Source organism: Orbicella franksi, chromosome 1 (assembly GCF_964199315.1).
Source record: "Orbicella franksi chromosome 1, jaOrbFran1.1, whole genome shotgun sequence".
Taxonomy (NCBI): domain Eukaryota; kingdom Metazoa; phylum Cnidaria; class Anthozoa; order Scleractinia; family Merulinidae; genus Orbicella; species Orbicella franksi.
The window spans coordinates 39,528,441-39,549,231 of NC_138145.1; the positions used below are offsets into that span (position 1 = coordinate 39,528,441).

Consider the following 20,791-nt stretch of genomic DNA (forward strand, 5'->3'; position numbering starts at 1 on the left):
AGAAATAATAGTTTCAGTGTGAGAGCGCAAGATTGAATTCGTTTACGTGAACCTCATGCTCAATGCGTGAAACTTGAGAGCACTGTGTCTGTTTCTTTTCTTTAAATAAACAAAGGTATCGCGATTTGTTATACATGTAGTTTCGTTTTAATCGAACGAGGTCAAACTTCCCGACACAACTCCTCTGAGACGAAATTCCGACAGGCGACATAGGAATCTTGCGAAATGCCGACATGGCTGGTGGCGAATTTCAGACAGAGGACATAGTTACCCCCCCTAACGGGGCCTCGTTATGCAATTAACGCACTGCGAGTGATCGTAAAACGAAAGATTAATCACAGTCCTGGACCTTCCAACAGTTTCGCTCGCATCAAGAGACCAAGATGGCCGCCCATCGAACTCGACGATTGACATCTACGATCTCACGGAAAAATAGGGGACTGTGGACAGTCTAATGGCTCGTTGGTGACCATATTAACGGGGTTCCACTGTAAAATAGCAAGGTATATATGAAAATTGATATCCTCGGAATTTCTTGTCTTTCTCGTGATCTTGATGACTAAGCTCGCCTCTACGTGTCACCCATTACGAAAACAAGAAAAAAATGAGAGAAGAGTTGATAGCTTTAATTTATGTTGACAGTGTCATGGCTAACAATGTTGTTTTGGAAGACCTGAACCATACCACTAATCTTTGGAGACTTCTGTGCAGTGGCTGTCAATTGACGTTGTAGAAAGTTCGCTTGTCTTTTATACGAAATAGCATTTAGTTTATATCACTTCCAAAAAAAAAAATGCAAATCGTAAACCGTTTCAGTTCTTCATGTTTTTGCTAAATGTTGTTGCTGACCTCTTGATTCAACTTTGAGCTTCGATAATCGTGCTGCTAGCATATTGTACATCGAAACACAGAATCCAATGTCACGAGCAGAAACAACAGAGAAAACTACTGTTTTAAGTTCTATGAAGAAAGGTTAGCCACTGACTCTTGATATTTTTCACAAGAAGTTTCGGCTAATGCTTAAGCCTTCATCAGTGATATGAAAGCGAAGTTCATTGTCATACAGTATTTAAAATAACGTAACGCGTAGCTTGTGCGCGTGACCATGTAATTCATGCTCGCGCGATGCATTTGTAGGCTTCTGGTAGTACCTTTTTCCATAGAACTTATGACATCTCCTGACTACACTTTTTCCATTTTGAAACAACTGTCTACTGTCTACGTGATCTTTACATGAGCTGATTTATGACCTTTGCCATGTCCTCAAATATAAAAAAAAAAAAAAAATTCACCACTTGCACAACAATTTCCTCGCCACTAATTCGTGAATCCGGGTTTTGAATTAAAAAAGCCAAACAAAACAAAACAAAATAAAGCGAAAAACTAAAAGAAATCCAACTTGCTAAATGCAACTTATGATTGTGGTTTCTGCAGGCAACCTCGATACATTTGGCAGCTTAACCGACAAAACCCAAAACACTTAGGATTAAATACAGATAAGGGAACGCAATAAAAAAAGGTAATGCTTGGTGTTGTGTAATTCTTAATTATCATTTTAAAGACACGAGAGATTGCAAAGTTTTATTTGTGTCCGTCACTAAGTGGCCTACATAATGTGGTTTTAACGACGTGATCGATGACATTGATGAATTTGAGATAAATCTTCCCTTCGTGATTTTATAAACATCCTTGCAGCTATTCTGTGGTCACGAGGGCAAACAATACCGCTAAACTTCCCACAGAAAAGTGCTAGTTTCAAAAGTGAAGACTACGAAACATTCGGGTGTTTCCCGAAATTCCAAGAAAATAGATTATCATATCTCGCATTCCTTTGTCGGTATTTGGGATGGGTCTAAAAAAGGATACAGGATGAAAATACCTTGTGGAAAGATTTAATTTGCACTGTTCGATAAGCGGGATGTGTGGCTATTTTGTAGTTAATGGTGGGATGCGGAGAAATATTTCAAAAACCAGAAAATCGCATTTTCTTTGTGAACTCTACAGTTTTACCAAAAAGATCTCTAAGGAGCGTGAATTAGCTCAATGAGCATGGAGTACTCTTCTAAAGGACAGAAAGATAAAAAATAACCACAAATATTACTACTACCGTTCAGAGTTTATTTGCTATCCTCGGTGCCTCCCTGGGTCCTCCCTCCCCCAGTAGAGTAACGTGAAGCGCGGGTGTAAATTGTTTCGTCTGATCCACTGTAGACACCCAAATTATCAATTGAAGAGAATCGAACTTGTTTTTTCTGAGACTAAATAAAGCTAAGTGCGAACGCTTCTATTTTCGATTTTGAATGGTTGGTGATGTTGCGCGCAAAACAAATTTGTATTAGTTTGCGCCCTTACAGTGAATCCAGTATGCATACAGCATTTCGTAACTAAAAGAGACCGGTTCTGTGTTCGAGTTAGGTTCTACTTTGGCTTTGCAGGTGAGCAACGTCTTTGTAAAGTGACTATCATAAAGGTGTGTTCTTGATCCATGACAGTCTTATCTCAACCCTAAATGTATTCCCTAATAACCGGTTGGCAGACATACCATTATGAAGCACTAGCTAAAGCAGGTTACTAATAGACCGCAAACAGATTAGTGCTGGCAAGAGGTTTTCAATCGGGATATCTACACCGTAACAACTAGACTATACAATATCAGGAGCCCATTTGAGGACATGTTCATGATATGCCGAATAAGCAATATGGATATGGTATTAAACTGTTAACAGTGGAAGCCGAAATGATATAATGTTTGAAACAAGATAACAACTAACTTACCGTTTCACCGTAGCCAGTGTACAATGAGTCGTCCGTTCTTCGAAAGAAGAACTCCACAGGGACGTTTATGTGTCATTGCTTATATAGCGTGTTATTCGCATAAATTATCAATCTATAAAACCATTTCAGTTTCAAAGCATTTGATGTCACAAGCGGAAACAGAAAAATATGAAAAAGAAATTGTCGTGGGCACGTGAACTTTGCATAAGGCCATTATGACTTTTGCTCACGAATAGATTTTGTACCCATGAATGCGAAATGTCACCAATTTGCATTTTGGTTTCTGCAAACACTTCTCGAGACATTTATCAGCAAGTACGCCCCATAAAACGCAAGGCAGTTAATTCTGAGCGATTTGAGAACGTAATACTTTATAAAAACACTGAAGGGCGATCGATCTAGCAATCATGAACTTACAGTGTTTAGTTGTGCGATCTTAAGATTAACTTCAAACCAAAGGCGATCAACTAAATAACACGAGGGACTTCCCATGCAAGACACAGGAGAAACAACGACTGGTGCAAACCATAGTTAATGGAAGGGAATGGTTATGAAAAACGACATAGTTCTTTGTCGTATGTGTTTGTTTTTTTTTATGGCTTTGACAGTGCGGAAAACAAAGTTGTTGTCTACTACTGAGTGAAGAACTAATCAATAGAAACGTTTTTGTTACGTAAATCATGGATAGTGTATGAGCGCAAAACAAAAGATTGTGCCCAGTGGTGGACCTTCCAACATAAATCTTGGCATCTTAGTTTGCTCCTTTGATATTTGCCGGGCTTTATAGCTATTGTCCTCTATTAAGAACTATGTACAAACGGATTTAGGCACATTTACCAGAGAAGCAATTATTTCTAAGGCGTGTTATATCCGTTCTCATGTTCATTCTTTTCTAAAAAAAAAAAAAAAAAAACACACCGAGATATCCATATGACAGCTTTCAAATTCATCACTCCATTTACTGTGGATTTCTTGATGAATGATACAATTTACTTTTCAGTTTCATGTCATGGAAAGACTAACGCGCTTTACGACAAATAAGCGGAACTTAAACAGAGCTGATATCGCTCGTCCTTTTGAAACTTCCATTTGCATTTAACATACGTAAGTTTGTGAATTTACTGTTTGCATCAGTTGCTATGTAAAGTAGTTGACAAGTTTTGTTCGATGGCTTTCTTCCTTATTTGCCTTGTAACAAACAGGCAAATCACAGAATCAAACATTTTCAAGTTTGCGATTTATCGTTGTTTTTTGATTTAATAAATATGTGAACTATATCTTTGAATTATATCTTCTTCTCAAAATGACAGGGTAAACAATACAAGATTAGCTTCTTACCACATTAGAATTCCCTTTGAAAAGTGAAAACTACGAAATGTTCCGGTGTTTCCCGAAGTTTCAAGATAAAGAAGATCACACCACGCATGTGTTTGGCGGTATGCGAGATGGGTTTTAAATAATTACAGCGATGAATACGGGATGAAACTATCTCGGGGGAAACGTTATTTGCACTCATCGTCAAGCGAGAAGCGGGACTCTCTTAAAGTCAATGGCGGGAACAGCAAATCGCACTTCCTCTGTGAACTCTACAGTTTCACCACATTGATATCTCTTCGCAGCGTTCATTAGCTCAAGGAGCACGAAGTACGCCTCCAGAGCCAGCCGTGTAAAATAAAACTGTTCAGATTTTACTGCTCGCTATCCAATCCATTTCCATTGTTTCGTTCATTCTTTTCTAAATGCAGACGAGAAAGCAGTCAGACGGTTTTAAACTTCATTATTCCACTTTGTTGTGGACTCTTGATGGTACATTCTAGTTTCAATTTCAAGTCATGGAAAGACTAACGTGCGCTTAAAACAAATGAGGCAACTTGAAAGAAACTGATATTGCTCGATCTTCTTTATTTACATTTCAAGACAATTAAGTCTGTGTATTTACTGTTAACATCAGTAACTACATGGATTTTGAAAGTGTTTAATATCAGCAGAAGCCGAAATTATACATTGTTTGAAATGAGATAACGACTAACTTACCGTTGCACAATTAAATAGTTTGTGTACAGCCTTTCGCCCTCCTCAAGAAAAACTTGAGAGCCGGGACATCTACGTGTTAGTGGTAATAATTTTGTTGATCGCAGAAATCAATGATCTATCTGTAAAATCTTTTCAGTTTCACAGTATCTGACGTCACAAGCAGAAACCACAAAAGAGATTTCTTTTTCTGTGTTCACAGAATTTAAAAAAAAGAAAACGCTTGGAATAATTTCCCCTCCGGACCAACGCATACTTTTGTAAATCAAGCTTTTAAATTTCAAAGTGTTAAATGACAATTCGCTTTAGAAACGTCTGATCTCGCAGTCCTTTGCGGGACGGTTACTACGGACAATACTGTGACATCGTTTTCAAAGTGGCTCATCTCACACACACGGAAGATCGTGAATTTATTATGTGTCAGTCACTACATCAAATAGTTTTCACGATTTGATCAATGCTATTCTTCCTCATTTCAGCTGTAACAGGATGTCACATAAAGGCCACAAAATAAGAGAAAAGTTGTGCTTACCACTGTGAGGTTCGCATTAAAAAGGGTCGAAAGTGAAAACTATGGAACACTCGACGCCTTTCCCGAAATTCCGAGAAAAGGGATGACATATTACGCAGGTGTTTGGTTGAATTCTGGATAGGCTTTATTTCAAAGCGGGACACGGAGTTAAACTTCTTCGTCAAAGCATGATATGCACTGCGCAATCAGGATACGCACGCTTTTAGAATTAATGGCGGTGTACGGAATAAAAAAAATACAGCAAATCGCGATGGTTTAGTAGGGGTATTGAAAGGTCCCATTCAATTTAAAAGTACTCGCAAAATTTAGCCCTTGCTAGAACTGCTCACAAAAATTAGATGAGTGCTAGCTGCTAGCCTGCTCTTGCTCAAAAGCGTTTTGCAGCTGCTCGCATGCTCGGGTTCTTGTTAAAATTCTCCGCCGTGTAGCGGTAGCATAATTTGCATCTTGGAACCAAAATTGACGCTGGAAACTATGTTTCCAGTTTTGTGGAACTGGGAAACGTTGGGGAGACATGCGCGCGCTATGAATGCTTATGGCTATATTCATTCTGGAAACATGCTAATTCGTTTTATTGAAACTCACGTCGGCGCGCGTAAGAATTCTTCGCGAAAGGCACCCGAAAAGGTAGAAAGTAACTTAGAGACATGAGTACATGAGAAATATTATTATTAGAAATCGACCTTCAGAGCTTCTCAGATCTAAATGGCTGCCATTGGTTAGATCCTAAAAGCCTCGAAATGAATTTTCATTGCGTTGAATCTTCAATCAACTTGAAACCAGTTTGCCGATCATCGAATCCGAAACTCGAAATGCGTGTTAGATTACTTGGTGCAAAACAACGTTTCCTTCTAATAAAGGAGAGATTCCGGCCAGCGGAAAATTGACGAAGTGCTCAAGGATATTAGTGCTCAGGTGGATACTGTCAAGGATATTAGTGCTCAAGTGGATATTAGTTGCTCAAGGAACGAAACAGATGTCTCGAGAGGCCGCCTACGATAAAATTTTCCTGATTTGTTACTTGATATTCTCAGTATCTCCCTCCTTCCAGCAGGGTATCGCAATAGGCATGATTTTCATCTGTCTAGTTTTAGTGTGGTCGACAGCTGAGTTATCAATCGAACCAAACCGAAAGAAGTTTTTTTAATGCAGCTAATAAATCAAGCTACATAAGAAACAACGAATTCAAGACTAATTTTATCGGTGCGTAATGCTACCTTTAGAAAACATCCGAAAACCAATTTTTTCTTTGTTCTTCCGTACAGTGAGGCCAGTGTTTATAGAGCATCTGTTTGTGGCCGAAAGAAACTTTCGTTGAGAATAGATTAACGTTCTACTCGGGGCTGAAGGTGAACAGTTTCTTTGTCAAAAAGTGCGTTCTTAATTCACTGCGGTCTATTCTCAACTCTGAATGTGGGAAATTCAAAACACCAGTTGGAAGGGACACATAGCATTTGCTAAGGCAGGTCAGTAATAAACTGCTAGTAGATTAGTGCTGGCAAGCGGATTTGATTTGGGGCCTCCATTCTTAATCACTAGGCTATATTATTATGTGAGAAGGTTTTGGCGATATCCCGAATAAGCAAAATGTGTATTGTAATTGCTTTTAGTCAAACTTGAAATTAAACCTTGCTGTAACATGGCGCGCGCGCTAGTCCTTCCTAATTCCTATTGAGCCATCATGAACAAAATCTTTATGTAGACACAGCCGTGCTCAATATAATGACGTGTGCAGTTTCATTTCAGCTGTGAAATTTCCTTCGAGTTTAGTGCGAGTTCCTTTTGGTTAAGGTTCGGCAATGTGAAGATTATTCTAAACACTCCAAACCCTACTTCGAGCCTTTGACTTTTGCCGAACTAAGATGTTTACTTAAACTTGAGTATTTTGACTTTGTTTGTCTACATTTTCATTGAGTATTTTTGACTTTGTTTGCGTACATTTTCATTATAATTAAATCGAAGAAGCGAATTTTTCGTTGACAGTTTTAGAAACCAGGTTCAGCGTTTTCGTTCAACTGATCGTGGCGCGTTAGGATCCTAATGACCTTTGTTTTCCTTCTCCGTGCATTGTGAGAACTTTGTAGTTAATCGCAAATAAAACATGTTTTAGCGCCCAATATGTTGTCGCCATGTTATAAAAGAATTGGTTTATACTTTTAGCTGTGCGTATATCGAATTATGGATGCTTGGAAAGTTTAGAGAGCACCCAAGAAGCTAGAGTTGCTCTCGGCTATCGCCTCGAGCAACTCTTACGCTTCTTTCGTGCTCTCCAAACTTCCCGCGTGCGTCCATAACTCGATATACGCACGCTAAGCATGAACCAATTCTTTGTTTTAAACAAATATCGACTAACTTACCGTTGCACAGTAGTAGCTAGTAGTCTATGATAAGTTAATAAAGATGGTGAATTACGCTTCTATGTTTAGTGGTCTGCTCTGCTCCAGAAAAACTGCAGAGGATCGCTCGTATTAATTAACATTATTCATCCATTAAAAAAATTTCAGTTTCAGAGCATCTGACGTGCCTAGTGGAAACGAAAACTAAATTGTTGTGTTTACGTGATTTTGTTTCAAGGCCGTTTATGACATTTACAAAGATAGCCGACCACTCGCGCAGTAGCATATTCTTGACCAATGGTTTTTTACTTTTATACACTTTCACACTCGAATTTCCTAGTACTAATTGTAAATCTTACTTCATAGTTACGTAAATATCAAGAATTCACGTTGAGGTGTTTTGAAGACAACTCTCGAGACTTTTGTCACCTCGACCTATAAAATCCAAACCACTTCGTTCTGAACAGTTTCCAAGCGTGACACCGTGAGCCGCAAACGGTTGATCAATGAACCAATCAATCATAATTAAGGTGTTTAGGATCAGCGTAAAGCTAAAAACGAGAGACTGAAATTCCTCTTGAAACAAAAGAAAAACAAATCTAAGGTGTATTGCATCCTTTCGTATCTTCATTCTTTGCTAAATAAGGAGAAGAAAAGCGGTCGAATAGCTTTCAAGAACATTTCTATTTTGTTTGTGGATTCCTTGACAGAAAATACTTTGACATAGAAAGAGAAAAGTGCTTTAAAGACAAATAAGGCAACATAGGAAAACTGAGAATTCTTGGCGCTGTGTAACTCTTCATTACCATATTCCGTAAGACCCGAGAGATTTTCATCTGTTTCAGTCGCTACATAATGAACAATTGTTGGACGAGGTTGAGCAAAATATTGTGATTTGTCAGTGGCGAGCAGATCAATTATCTGCCGAAGCCAAATGGAGGCTGTGGTGTTTATTATCCTTCAAATATTTTCCGCAAACGCACAGTTTTGAAAATTGGGGAATATCACTCGGAGTTTCCCCAGTTTTAGCTGGGGAATATTCAGTCACGTGAAGCATTTGGAGCAATTGTGCGACAGCAAAAACATTTGATGGATCATGATTTGCGATAACCAAGTTCAGCCTCTTCATCAAAACGAGGCCTGGTTCACAACCATTCATATGAAAATGAGTTTACTTTGCATGTGAATGAAATCTCATTTTCATATCAAAGGATGGGCATCAAGACTCGCTTTAAGAAAGAGGCTAAAGGTAATTTGGAGATGGCCTACAATATTGTTTTGTCATTCGATCGCCAACTTTGTTTTCATATTTAAGTCAACCTCTGGCAGCTCACGGAAGCGATCTGCCAGTTTTTCACCCGAGAGCCTGGTTGATATTACGCATACGTAAAATATTATTTGCAGCAAAACACATTTAGACGGTATTACGCATGAGCAGACCATTATTTGAGACAGTTATTTGCAGGTCACGTGGTGGGCTTTCGGCCAATGAAAAGGAAGAAAAATGCATGGAATGATAATAAATGTAGTTTGCACGATTTGACAAATGACATTCTTCGTCATTTGTATCGTAACAAAACCACGACATCATAGACCCAAACAGTTAATCTTCGCTTTGTGATTCAATAATTGTCCAGAAATATAGAAGTAAGAAGTTTTGCAACATGTAATGGCTTTTCAAAGAATTGCCTAAACTCAGTGATTGTTAATGAAGTAACATGGGGAATCCAAGCTGACAGGAGGCACACCAGTTTGCTATTTATAAGCGCGGCCAAGGAGTTGAATATGGGACTAGAAAAAAATACACCAGTTAATGTTTCTTCTTCTCAGAGGTTACTGATGTATTTACCTCGAAGCGCGCTTTGGAAGCCTGGGTAGGGATAAATGGAAGGAGCGCGGTGCATGACGCGCCCTCCTTTCTATGATCCCCTTCAGAGCCTTTGAAGAAGTGAACTAGTTATTTGTCATCTGGTTTCGAGTCCTAAAATATCAAGTTATAATTAAAACTTATCAAGGTCTTACTTTCGCTTTGGTGAAAGTCTCTTTCATTGCCCTGAACTTTTCTGATTTGACCGTCGGTAAAAGCCCAAATTAAAGTACAACACTAAAAGGAGAAAATTCCCCGTAAATCTAGAAAAAAAAATCAATTGATATTAAATGCACGTCTTTTAATCAGTTCAAAGGACCTCTGTACAATGCCCGTACTTGCTAGTGAGACATGAATAGTGTAAACACTCGTATTAGCTACTTTATTTACACCTCTATTTAGTTACGTATTGTTTATCAAGTTATTTCTTATCACCTACTCGACTAACTTACTACTTAACCGATTTCACTGGTTTGGTTGCCAACTCGAAAGCGTCCGCTTCCTTAGCCACTATTAAGTTTTTCTTTTGTTTGTTTTTCTGGTTGTTTGTTATTTAATACGACAAATTATTGTAATTTAAACAATTGTGAGAACCTGAACTTGCACTTGAAGCTACTTAAACACTAAAAAATGAAATCAAAGCTCTGTGCTGTGGTCGCACGGTGCATCTTAGTCAGTGATACTTCGAGAAAAATGATTGGTTTCCCTAACTATCATCAACTGTCATTTACATGATCAACCGGCGCGAGGAAGTTTGCGATAATTATAATCAACGATAGTCTATTTTAAGCTCCCTCTAACTTCTACTGCCGTGCTTCTGCAACGTAAATCATTGACAAATGGTCCTAAATAAAATTAGAGCCTTTGTATATAGAAAAAATTGTTTGGTAGTTCTTAAATAGCAGAGAACCGTTTACATGAGAAATCTTGGGTGACCCTGGGTAGAGAACAAGTTGCTTTGAATGCAGGGAGGTTGTAGACACCACCCCTACCAGAGATACATTAGGACTTAAAGAGCATGGGCAAACTCGAGATCTGGGGTGGCCTGAGTTTTCGACATAACCGATAAAGGATAGGAGGAGGAGGGGTAACCCTGCTAAGGAGGAAGTATATCTTGAGTACTTGCTACTGACTACTGATTACTCACTGATCATTTACTACTACTTTCGTTTCTCATTAACCAGTCTTGTCACGGAGTTACTCCTTGCAAAAATTAAATCATCTCTTTGATTCAAACTGTGTCTATAATCAGGGAACAGCTGGGCGTCATCTTGAATTTTAATGTCAGGCCCTGGGTATGACGCTGGTGAAAAGCAAGCCTGCAAAAGTAGAAACATAATGAATCACTGTATCTCTGACTGAGATATGCTCACGAAATAAAACGATTTACTTCTTCATATAAAAAAGATCAAAGGTTTCCTCGATTTAACCAAGGTATGAAATCTCTTCTTTCTTTAAGAAAGCAGATTTTGTTTTGCTCGAGAAGAGTACGCATTGGACCAGCTTTAGCAAAATAACGTGATATGTTATCAGTGGTAACTCTCTGTAGAGTTTTAGCATACTCGAGTGTCTGCCTTAGTGCTGCCATGTCTCTGCCTCCAAAGGCACTCATAGTGCACCTCCAACAGTTTTATGAGCTTTCAGGCGTTTTTATAGCTCAAAGGTATAATTGAAAAAATGCCAATAAATCACTTTTAACGATATTATATGTTAAGTAGAGCATCACCTAGATTACGCTTAAACACTTATACTGCACACTCTCTAATAAAATAGAATTCTACGAGAGATTAAAAACTCCGTTGACCGTTTGCAAATATCTGCATTGGTTTCGGAGATGTAAGTTTGAAAATAGCGTAAAATATAGATAGTATATAGATACAACTATCTCGGTCAATTTGTGGTAGAAACCATTGAAACTTGGTAGGCTATTATTCCTACATGCAACACACCTACGGCTAGAAAAATTTTGGTTCCCAAAGTAACCCATACTTTCCAAGTACTCTCCAGCCTGATTTCAATATTTTAACGATTTTATGCTCAAAAAATATTAAACAAGGCCATGAACTCGACCTAACGTATTTATACGCTTGCTGGATCATGCTAATCAGGTATCATTGGCAAATATCAATGTCGAACGTTACAGATGGCCAGAAAAGTCTTTAATATCGGGGAGGTCTGAAACCCATTATGTTGCCATGGTAACAAAATCTTATTTTCATAATGCGGAGCACCTATTTTAAAAACTTGAATACCTCTGGAACGGTAAGAGATAATTAAAAATAGTAAACAGAGTTTTTCTTTTCGTGCAGACTGCTTGTCTATGTTTTAAATGGTTTAAATAGGAAAGATGCGATTTTCGTCATAGTACCTCTTTAAGGAAACTTACTCTTATTTTCCAAAGTCAAAAGTCACGTTATCTCCAATCAGCATAAATGGTGCCCATTCGGAAACCCTGTCAAAGCCGTTACCTCGCATCCACTTCATGGCCTGGTGAAGAGATTCACTGGCACTCTCACCACGAACAAGATGCTTGTAGAATTGAAGCATCAAATGCTCTGTTGCTTCGTCACTTATGGCCCATAGAGCCACCAAAACGGACCGTGCACCAGATCCTAAGAACGCTCGAGCGATCCCAACGACTCCTTCGGTTCTAATCTGCCCACAAGCACTATGGCAGCAGCTAAGTACCACAAGCTTAGCTCGCAATTTAACTTGTGCAATGTCCGACATCCTCAAAAGATAATCTTCTTCTTCTGGAGTGCTGTCAGAAGGGCGTACCGGAGAAAGGGCAATTTCTCCTCGGTCAGCATTACCATGGGCTGCAAAATGTATCAGACTCACTGAATGTAACCTGTCAAGTGCCGCCTGCTTTGTGGCCTTCTCTCCTAGCAAAGGTTGAACACCTACCAGTCGTCCAATCATGGCTGCCTCATTTCTTGCCCATGGTAACCTAGAAAAGGACATTTTCTTTCCTTTGTAACCCACAGTACCGACAGCTGGATCCCCCACTATCAGAGCACCAGTCTGACTGTGATAGTCTGCCGGACTGTCCTGAATGAGCTTTAGAGTCGTCAAAGAAGGAACGATGCGGATTCTGAATTTCTCTGATAAATACCTGCCGCCTTCATCCGCTAACGCTGGAAATGGAACTTGGTTTAAGCAGCGATCAAGAACAACAATGAGCTCGAGCTCTTCAAGTAGATCAGCTACCGGACTGATTAACATTCTGTAGTACAAAGAAACGCTCGATCTGGAGTTTCCACTTTCTTCTTGTTCTTCCTCTATAAGTCTCAATGCTGCGCCGCTCTGAACGTCATTTAAAGATCGATCTTCGCAATCCTCCTCGGGTGCAATACCAAAGCTTCGAAAGCTTTTAGCGAAGAAATCATCTAACTTGTCAACTAGTTCGGCACCAACTAGCTTCTCATCTACTGTTATTCTTCGGAAATGAATGATTCCACTTGTCTTGAGAACCCAGAAAAACAGATCATGATCATGATAAGAAATGTAGAGACAAGAAGAGTTTCTTTCTTTGTTCATAATACTTTCGATACCAAACCACGATTGCGGATCAGCTGAGATGTGGCTTTCAACAGAGTACTGAGATGCCATCAAATCTGCTAATGCTCTAGCCCGTGCCAGCTCTAAAACATAAAGGGCATAGTTTGGATTTGCCGTAAAACAAAGAAATGCACTAAGATTCCGATAGGGAAAATCGTGAACGTCTGAAGACAATACCTTAAAATGGTCGTTCTCCCGTAAAAATTTTCGCAAAGATTCGCTTTTATTCATACTACTCAACAGACAGTCAAACGCTTCCTGGATCTTGTATTGGGATAACTTCACCACTGTAAGAAGACACAGAATTTTAAACTCAGTCTCTAAGTCCTCAATGTCTCGAGTTATTGAGAGTGCCTTCTGAATATAATCTTCAGCCACGACATATTTACCAAGAAATGTAAACACAGTTGCCAACCTTCCGTAGTCTACTCCTTCCCCCTGTTTGTCGCCAATTCGTATTCTGATGGCAGGTGCTTTCTCAAGATATTCTTTAGCCTTGTCATATTCACCAAGAGATGTAAACAAACTTCCTAAGTTTCCGTAGGAGCTGGCTTCACCCTCTCTGTCACCAATTTGTATCCTGATGGCAAGTGCTTTCTCAAGATATTCATTAGCCTTCTCATATTCACCAAGAGATGCAAACACAGTTCCTAAGTTTCCGTACGAGCTGGCTTCTCCCTTTCTGTGACCAATTTGTATCCTGATGGCAAGTGCTTTCTCAAGATATTCTTTAGCCTTGTCATATTCAGCAAAAGATGTAAACACAGTTCCTAAGTGTCCGTACGAGCTGGCTTCTCCCTCTTTGTCACCAATTTGTATCCTGATGGCAAGTGCTTTCTCAAGATATTCTTTAGCCTTGTCATATTCACCAAGAGACGCAAACACACTTCCTAAGTTTCCGTAATCTCCTGCTTCTCCTTTTTTGTCACCAATTTGTGTTCTGATGGCAAGTGCTTTCACAAGATATTCTTTAGCCTTGTGATATTGACCAAGAGATTCAAACACAGTACCTAAGTTTCCGTACGAGTTGGCTTCCCCCTCTTTGTCGCCAATTTGTATTCTGATGGCAAGTGCTTTCTCAAGATATTCTTTAGCCTTCTCATATTCACCAAGAGATAAAAACACAGTTCCTAAGTTTCCGTAATCTGCTGCTTCTCCCCTTTTGTCACCAATTTGTGTTCTGATGGCAAGTGCTTTCACAAGATATTCTTTAGCCTTCTCATATTCACCAAGACATCTCAACACAACTCCTAAATTTCCGTACGAGGTGGCTTCTCCCTCTTTGCCACCAATTTGTGTCTTAATGGCAAGTGCTTTCTCAAGATATTCTTTAGCCTTCTCATATTCACCAAGAGATCTGAACACAATTCCTAAGTTTCCGTAATCTGCTGCTTCTCCCTCTTTGTCACCAATTTGTGTTCTGATAACAAGTGCTTTCACAAGATATTCTTTAGCCTTTCCATATTCACCAAGACATCTAAACACATTTCCTAAGCTTCCGTACGAGCTGGCTTCTCCCTCTTTGTCACCAATTCGTATTCTTATGGCAAGTGCTTTCTCAAGATATTCTTTAGCTTTGTCATATTCACCAAGACATGTAAACACAGTTCCTAAGTTTCCGTAATCTGCTGCTTCTCCATTTTTGTTACCAATTTGTGTTCTGATGGCAAGTGCTTTCCCAAGATAGTCTTTAGCCTTCTCATATTCACCAAGAGATGTAAACACATTTCCTAAGTTTCCGTACGAGCTGGCTTCTCCCTCTTTGTCGCCAATTTGTACTGCGATGGCAAGTGCTTTGTCAAGATATTCTTTAGCCTTCTCATATTCACCAAGAGATTTAAACACAGTTCCGAAGTTTTCGCACGAGCTGGCGTTTCCCTTTTTGTCACCAATTTGTAGTCTAATGGCAAGTGCTTTCTCAAAATATTCTTTAGCCTTGTCATATTCACCAAGAGATGCAAACACAGTTCCTAAGTTTCCGTAATCTGCTGCTTCTCCCTTTTTGTCACCAATTTGTGTTCTCATGGCAAGTGCTTTCACAAGATATTCTTTAGCCTTGTCATATTCACCAAGAGATGTAAACACAGTTCCTAAGTTTCCATACGAGCTGGCTTCTCCCACTTTGTCACCAATTTGTATTCTGATGGCAAGTGCTTTCTCAAGACATTCTTTAGCCTTATCATATTCACCAAGAGATGTAAACACAGTTCCTATGTTTCCGTAATCTGCTGCTTCTCCCTCTTTGTCACCAATCTGTGTTCTGATGGCAAGTGCTTTCTCAAGATATTCTTTAGCCTTCTTATATTCACCACGAGATGTAAACACAGTTCCTAAGTTTCCATAATCTGCTGCTTCTCCTTTTTTGTCACCAATTTGTATTCTAATGGGAAGTGCTTTCTCAAGATAGTCTTTAGCTTGTCATATTCACCAAGAGATCTGAACACAGCTCCTAAGTTTCCGTAATCTGTTGCTTCTCCGTTTTTGTCACCAATTCGTATTCTGATGGCAAGTGCTTTCTCAAGATATTGTTTAGCCTTCTCATATTCACCAAGAGATGTAAACACAGCTCCCAAGTTTCCGTACGAGGTGGCTTCTCCCTCTTTGTCACCAATTTGTATTTTAAATGCAAGTGCTTTCTCAAGATATTCTTTAGCCTTGTCATATTCACCAAGAGATCTGAACACAGTTCCTAAGTTTCCGTAATCTGCTGCTTCTCCCTTTTTGTCGCCAATTTGTATTCTGATGGACAATGCTTTCTCAAGATATTCTTTAGCTTTGCGATATTCACCAAGATATAAAAACAGAGTTCCTAAGTTTTCGTGCGAGTTGGCTTCTCCTTCTTTGTCACCAATTTGTATTTTGATGGCAAGTGCTTTCTGAAGATATGCTATAGCCTTGTCATATTCACCAAGAGATGTAAACACAGTTCCTAAGTTTCTGTAATCTGCTGCTTGACCTTTTTTGTCACCAGTTTGTATTTTGATGGGAAGTGCTTTCTCAAGATTTTCTTTAGCCTTCTCATATTCACCAAGAGCTGTAAACATAGTTCCTAAGCTTCCGTACAAGGTAGCTTCCCCCTCTTTGTCACCAATTTGTATTCTGATGGCAAGTGCCTTCTGAAGATATTCTTCAGCTTTGCGATATTCACCAAGAGATAAGAACACAGTTGCTAAGTTTTCGTAAGAGTTCGCTTCTCCCTTTTTGTCACCAATTTTTATTTTGATGGCGAGCGTTTTCTCAAGATATTCTTTAGCCTTGTCATATTCACCAAGAGATTTAAACACAGTTCCTAAGTTTCCGTACGCGATGGCTTCACCCTTTTTGTCACCAATTTGTGTTCTGATGGCAAGTGCTTTCTCAAGATATTCTTTAGCCTTCTCATATTCACCGAGAGATGTAAACACAGTTCCTAAGTTTCCGTAATCTGCTGCTTCTCCCTCTTTGTCAACAATTTGTATTCTGATGGCAAGTGCTTTCTCAAGATATTCTTTAGCTTTGTCATATTGACCACAATATGCGAACACAGTTCCTAAGTTTCCGTAATCTGCTGCTTCTCCTTCTTTGTCACCAATTTGTATTGTGATGGCAAGTGCTTTCTTAAGATATTTTTTAGCTTTGTCATATTCACCAAGAGATGTGAACACACTTCCTAAGTTTGCGTAAGCTTTTTCCTTCCCTTTTTTATCACCAAGTTGTAATGTGATGGCTAGTGTTTTCTTAAAGTATTCTTTGGCTTTTTCGTAGTCACCGAGATAATAAGATATAATTCCAGCCTGTTCATCAATGTATACTTCATTCTTTCTGTCTCCTATTTCTTTCGTGATATCAATCGCTTTCTCATAAAGTTCTCTTGCTTCTAGGTATTTATACTGCTGTCGATATATGTCGGCCAGTTTTACCGCAAGATTCCATTCCTCATCTTTTTTACCACGTTCGCGGAAAATGTCAAGAAGTTTTCTGCCGTAGATTAGTGCTTTTGAATGATCAGGGATACGGCAATACGCCTTGAATATTGTTTTGTGGATACCAATATGAACTGAATTGAAAATTTCTCCTTTCGTTTTTAGCACTTTATTATTTAGGAAGGTCAAACATTCCTTGCAGACCTCAATGCCTTTTAGAGCACGACCAGTGTTGAGAAGGAAAATAGCAACAACCAACCCAATAAAGATGGCTTGTAAAATGTCGTCTATATTGTTCATGGCGTCCTCATCTATGTACCCTAATAAAAATAACACAAATAAAGGCTTTTAGTTATTTAGAGTAATATTATTCTGTTAAACGTCCCCTTACCTACAATCATGTACAAAAGTCCTAAGACAAATTTGGTTTTTTGGCGCTTTTGCGCGCACTCAAGGCGCAATTACAACTGCACCTGCCTAACTCTCAGAGCAGTAAGAGCAGTTTTGTTTTGGAGTCGTATTACCTGAGCAGGGACGGGACAACAAAGTTAACCACATATGACGCCTGGTTTCCTATCAAAATTAAATTGAGACCAGACTGATGGGAATGAGCACTCTAATAATACATAAAAAATGCTCACCAAGTTTAGGGAACTAAAAGAGTAATTAGATTGTAACGCTACACCCATTCCAAAAGAAGGGACAAAGAAGAAACAGAACTGTTTTTTTAGTAAATAGATACCCCAACAAACGCAAACCAACGATAAAAACCGAATTAAGGCCAATATGAAAATTTAAACATTATTACTCAACTTAGTTTTCTCTGGCACACTCATGAATCCATTTCAAAGTGTCCGAGTAGATTAAATCAGATCAGTAAAAGAGCTATACACTGAACACAACCGAACACAGTCTCGCATTTAAAGTTTAATTAGTCTAATATATGTCAAAAGCATATTTCCGATGTGTGACTATTTCCAGTTTTGTTCTACTCTGCTGAAATGATGGTGATGATTGGACTGATCAATGTTCCCTGTTTTTTTTTTTTTTCGATCATCGAATTCGCAAAAACTTTCCTGGGTTCTTTCTTTCCGTTGATAAAGTAAAGCAATTCTTAACAGTTTGTGAGATAATTTCAACCAAATATGAATAACTAGACGCTCTTAGAGCGTTTACTCGGGCTTCGTATCGCAGTATCAAATCGTACTTTACGAATTTAATACGCGTATTGGACACAATGGAAACAAAAGAATCAGGGTATTTTAGCACGACAGTTTCGCTTAGATATTTGCTATTCAAGTTGCTTCGTTGAGTATCCTCCTAATCCAGTCGCAAGTTGTGAGTTTAAACCATTTTCGTTTAAGAATGAATCACAGCTTTCTACGCATTTAGGGAGAACTTGTTTGCAAAGAATTTCCCAGGTCTTTTTAGTTACAACTTATGGCGATTACATTGTACATGTTAGCAGAAATTTTACGAAGTTCATTTACTACTCGTGGCGATCCGAGTGAATTGTGCATCTGAACATCTTTGCCGTGTTGCGATCTTTAACCCTTTTCAAGAGTGTTATCTTCTTTTTAGAGCGAATAGATAAACTCCTTCGCGAAAACAACAGTCCTAAGGCAAGGCGCAAATTGCATTGCACTTAATTTGCATAAAGTGTTAAGTTGTGTTTTTTGCGGATAACTTCCGAACATTTGCGCCCTTTAACGCAGTTTATGAAGAAATATTTAACCTACAATTTTTATTGAATCAAGACAGGAGTATTTTCAAAAAGGAACTCATTTATAAGGACAGATCCGGCATTCTGTTTTTCTATTTAATTTGGTTTCATACTCGCCTAGTTGATGTCACGCAACATGATTTTCGTAAGCAGTCAGACACAGTTTTCTAAAAGAATTGACAATTTCTAAGACTGCTAAATATATTTGAACCACCAGTGAAATAAATCTGGCTAAACTATCGTCAATGCAGATTTTCCTTAGGACTTGGCAAAAACATTGGTTCGTCAATAATCTCGCACAATTCCCCGCACAATAGAAGTTCTAATTTTCCCGCACAATTTGCCTCAAAAATCACACGTTATTTTTTTCCTGCACCCTACTAGAGAGCCAGCTAACTTGGAGGTAAGATATTTAATTCAAGTTACCAAAAGTCTTATCTTTACAAATTTGGAGATCCACATATTTCGCAAGAAACAAATTGCATGTTTTTAATGAGCTACCAGTCCAAAAAGTTTTCGTATTTAGCTCGTTTTATTGCAATATGATTTTTAGTGAAATGTTCTAAACAATAACAACAGTAGCCACATGCAGTCATTGACTGCCTATTTTTTGTCAGTGTTTTCGTAGTTTGAACTCCTATCGCGATCGGCTCAGTTGTTATCTCACGAGAACGTTTCGAGTCTGACCTTTGCTTACGTGGCTGGCTTTCAAGCAATATTAATGGTGGACCGACCCTTTCCGAAAACAATCGACATCTTTGTATGCGAGATGAACGTATAAGGCGCGATTCTCACCAAAACATTCGTCGCAAAACACCGCGTTCTGTAACGAAGAGCGAGCAATGTCGCCAGTTTCCATGGTCTAGGCATGGAACGCCTTGGACCATGACTCCCTTTTGGCGACCAAAACGTTTGCATTTTATGACTCGGGCTTTCCTACAGAAGCCCGAGGAACAAAGTTAACACTGATTTGCACTCAACACTTTTACTGAGTGGCCAGAATGAAAACAAAAACCAATATGGGCTGATAACGGGAAATTTCCCTGTCAACATAATTAAGAGGGAAAAGTTAAGAAGATTGATTTTTCTACCAACGGCTCTTGCAGTCAATCATTTACGTGACTTTATCATTCGCGTGAGTTCTAGATAGTGCCCAAAAACTAAAAAAAAAAAGTTACGCGATATTCATTGATGCAAATCTCTTCCAGTGTAAATTAAAAGTATTAAACATCGCTTACATATACTGTACATCTTATATGTGGATGACACGGTATTAGTCACCAACAGTTTGGAGTTAATAACCTTACCGTGTTCAGTCTCTCGATCCTCGGACGAAATTGAATCAAAAGTGATAGAATCTGAAAAACAAGAGCAAATGCAAATTAGAATTGAAAAAGTTTCAATCGTTGTGCTAGACAATCGAGTTTAATCACTATTTCAAAAGTATGTAACATTTTTTGCTGTCTCCGTTTTATTGTTAAAGACTGACAGTGCAGGCCAATACCTTGCAAACCATATCGCAATGTTGACCATGGTTAATTATTGATTGAAATGATTATGAAGCCCGACAAAGTTCTTCGTTGTATGTTTTTTTTTTCCTCATTTTGGCCTTAACTATGCATAAAACACAATAGATAATTATTTCTCTTTCAAAGACTATGTAACTCAACTGAAACGGTTGGGTTATGTGACTTATGCATAGCGTATGATGGTAAAACGAAAGAATATTTAGAGTCGTGGACCTTCCAACATATATATGCATGAATCTTGGCATCTTTGTTTGCTCTTTTAAGAGCCAGTGCCCATAATTATGGACCAAACAACGGCACAAGTCGAAAAATCGATTTTGCTCATTTTTTGCCCATAGATTGGCCCTAGCTAGTAAACAAACGGACCATAGTTAGTTTCTGCTAATGCAGCTTTTTGGGGAGAAATTTGCGAAAAACGATTTTTTTCCGATTAGGCTCAAAATCTACTTCCGGTTTTGCTGAATTTTCCGAATATTTGATTGCTTCGCGCTCCGCAGAACAGCTACTTGAGAATCTTTCAATGGTCTTTACATTC

At 38.8% G+C, this 20,791-nt stretch overlaps 1 protein-coding gene across 1 annotated transcript in view; it reads right to left on the minus strand.

Moving 5' to 3' along the window:
* Window positions 1-17,319, minus strand: part of LOC145480888 (uncharacterized) — a 42,291-nt gene extending 24,972 nt beyond the window's left edge. Inside the window, 2 exon segments of the mRNA XM_081459228.1 lie at window positions 13,630-15,516; window positions 15,519-17,319. Coding sequence (XP_081315354.1) covers window positions 13,630-15,516; window positions 15,519-17,304 — 3,673 coding nt within the window. The 5' untranslated portion in view covers window positions 17,305-17,319.
* Window positions 17,320-20,791: the final 3,472 nt, after the last annotated feature.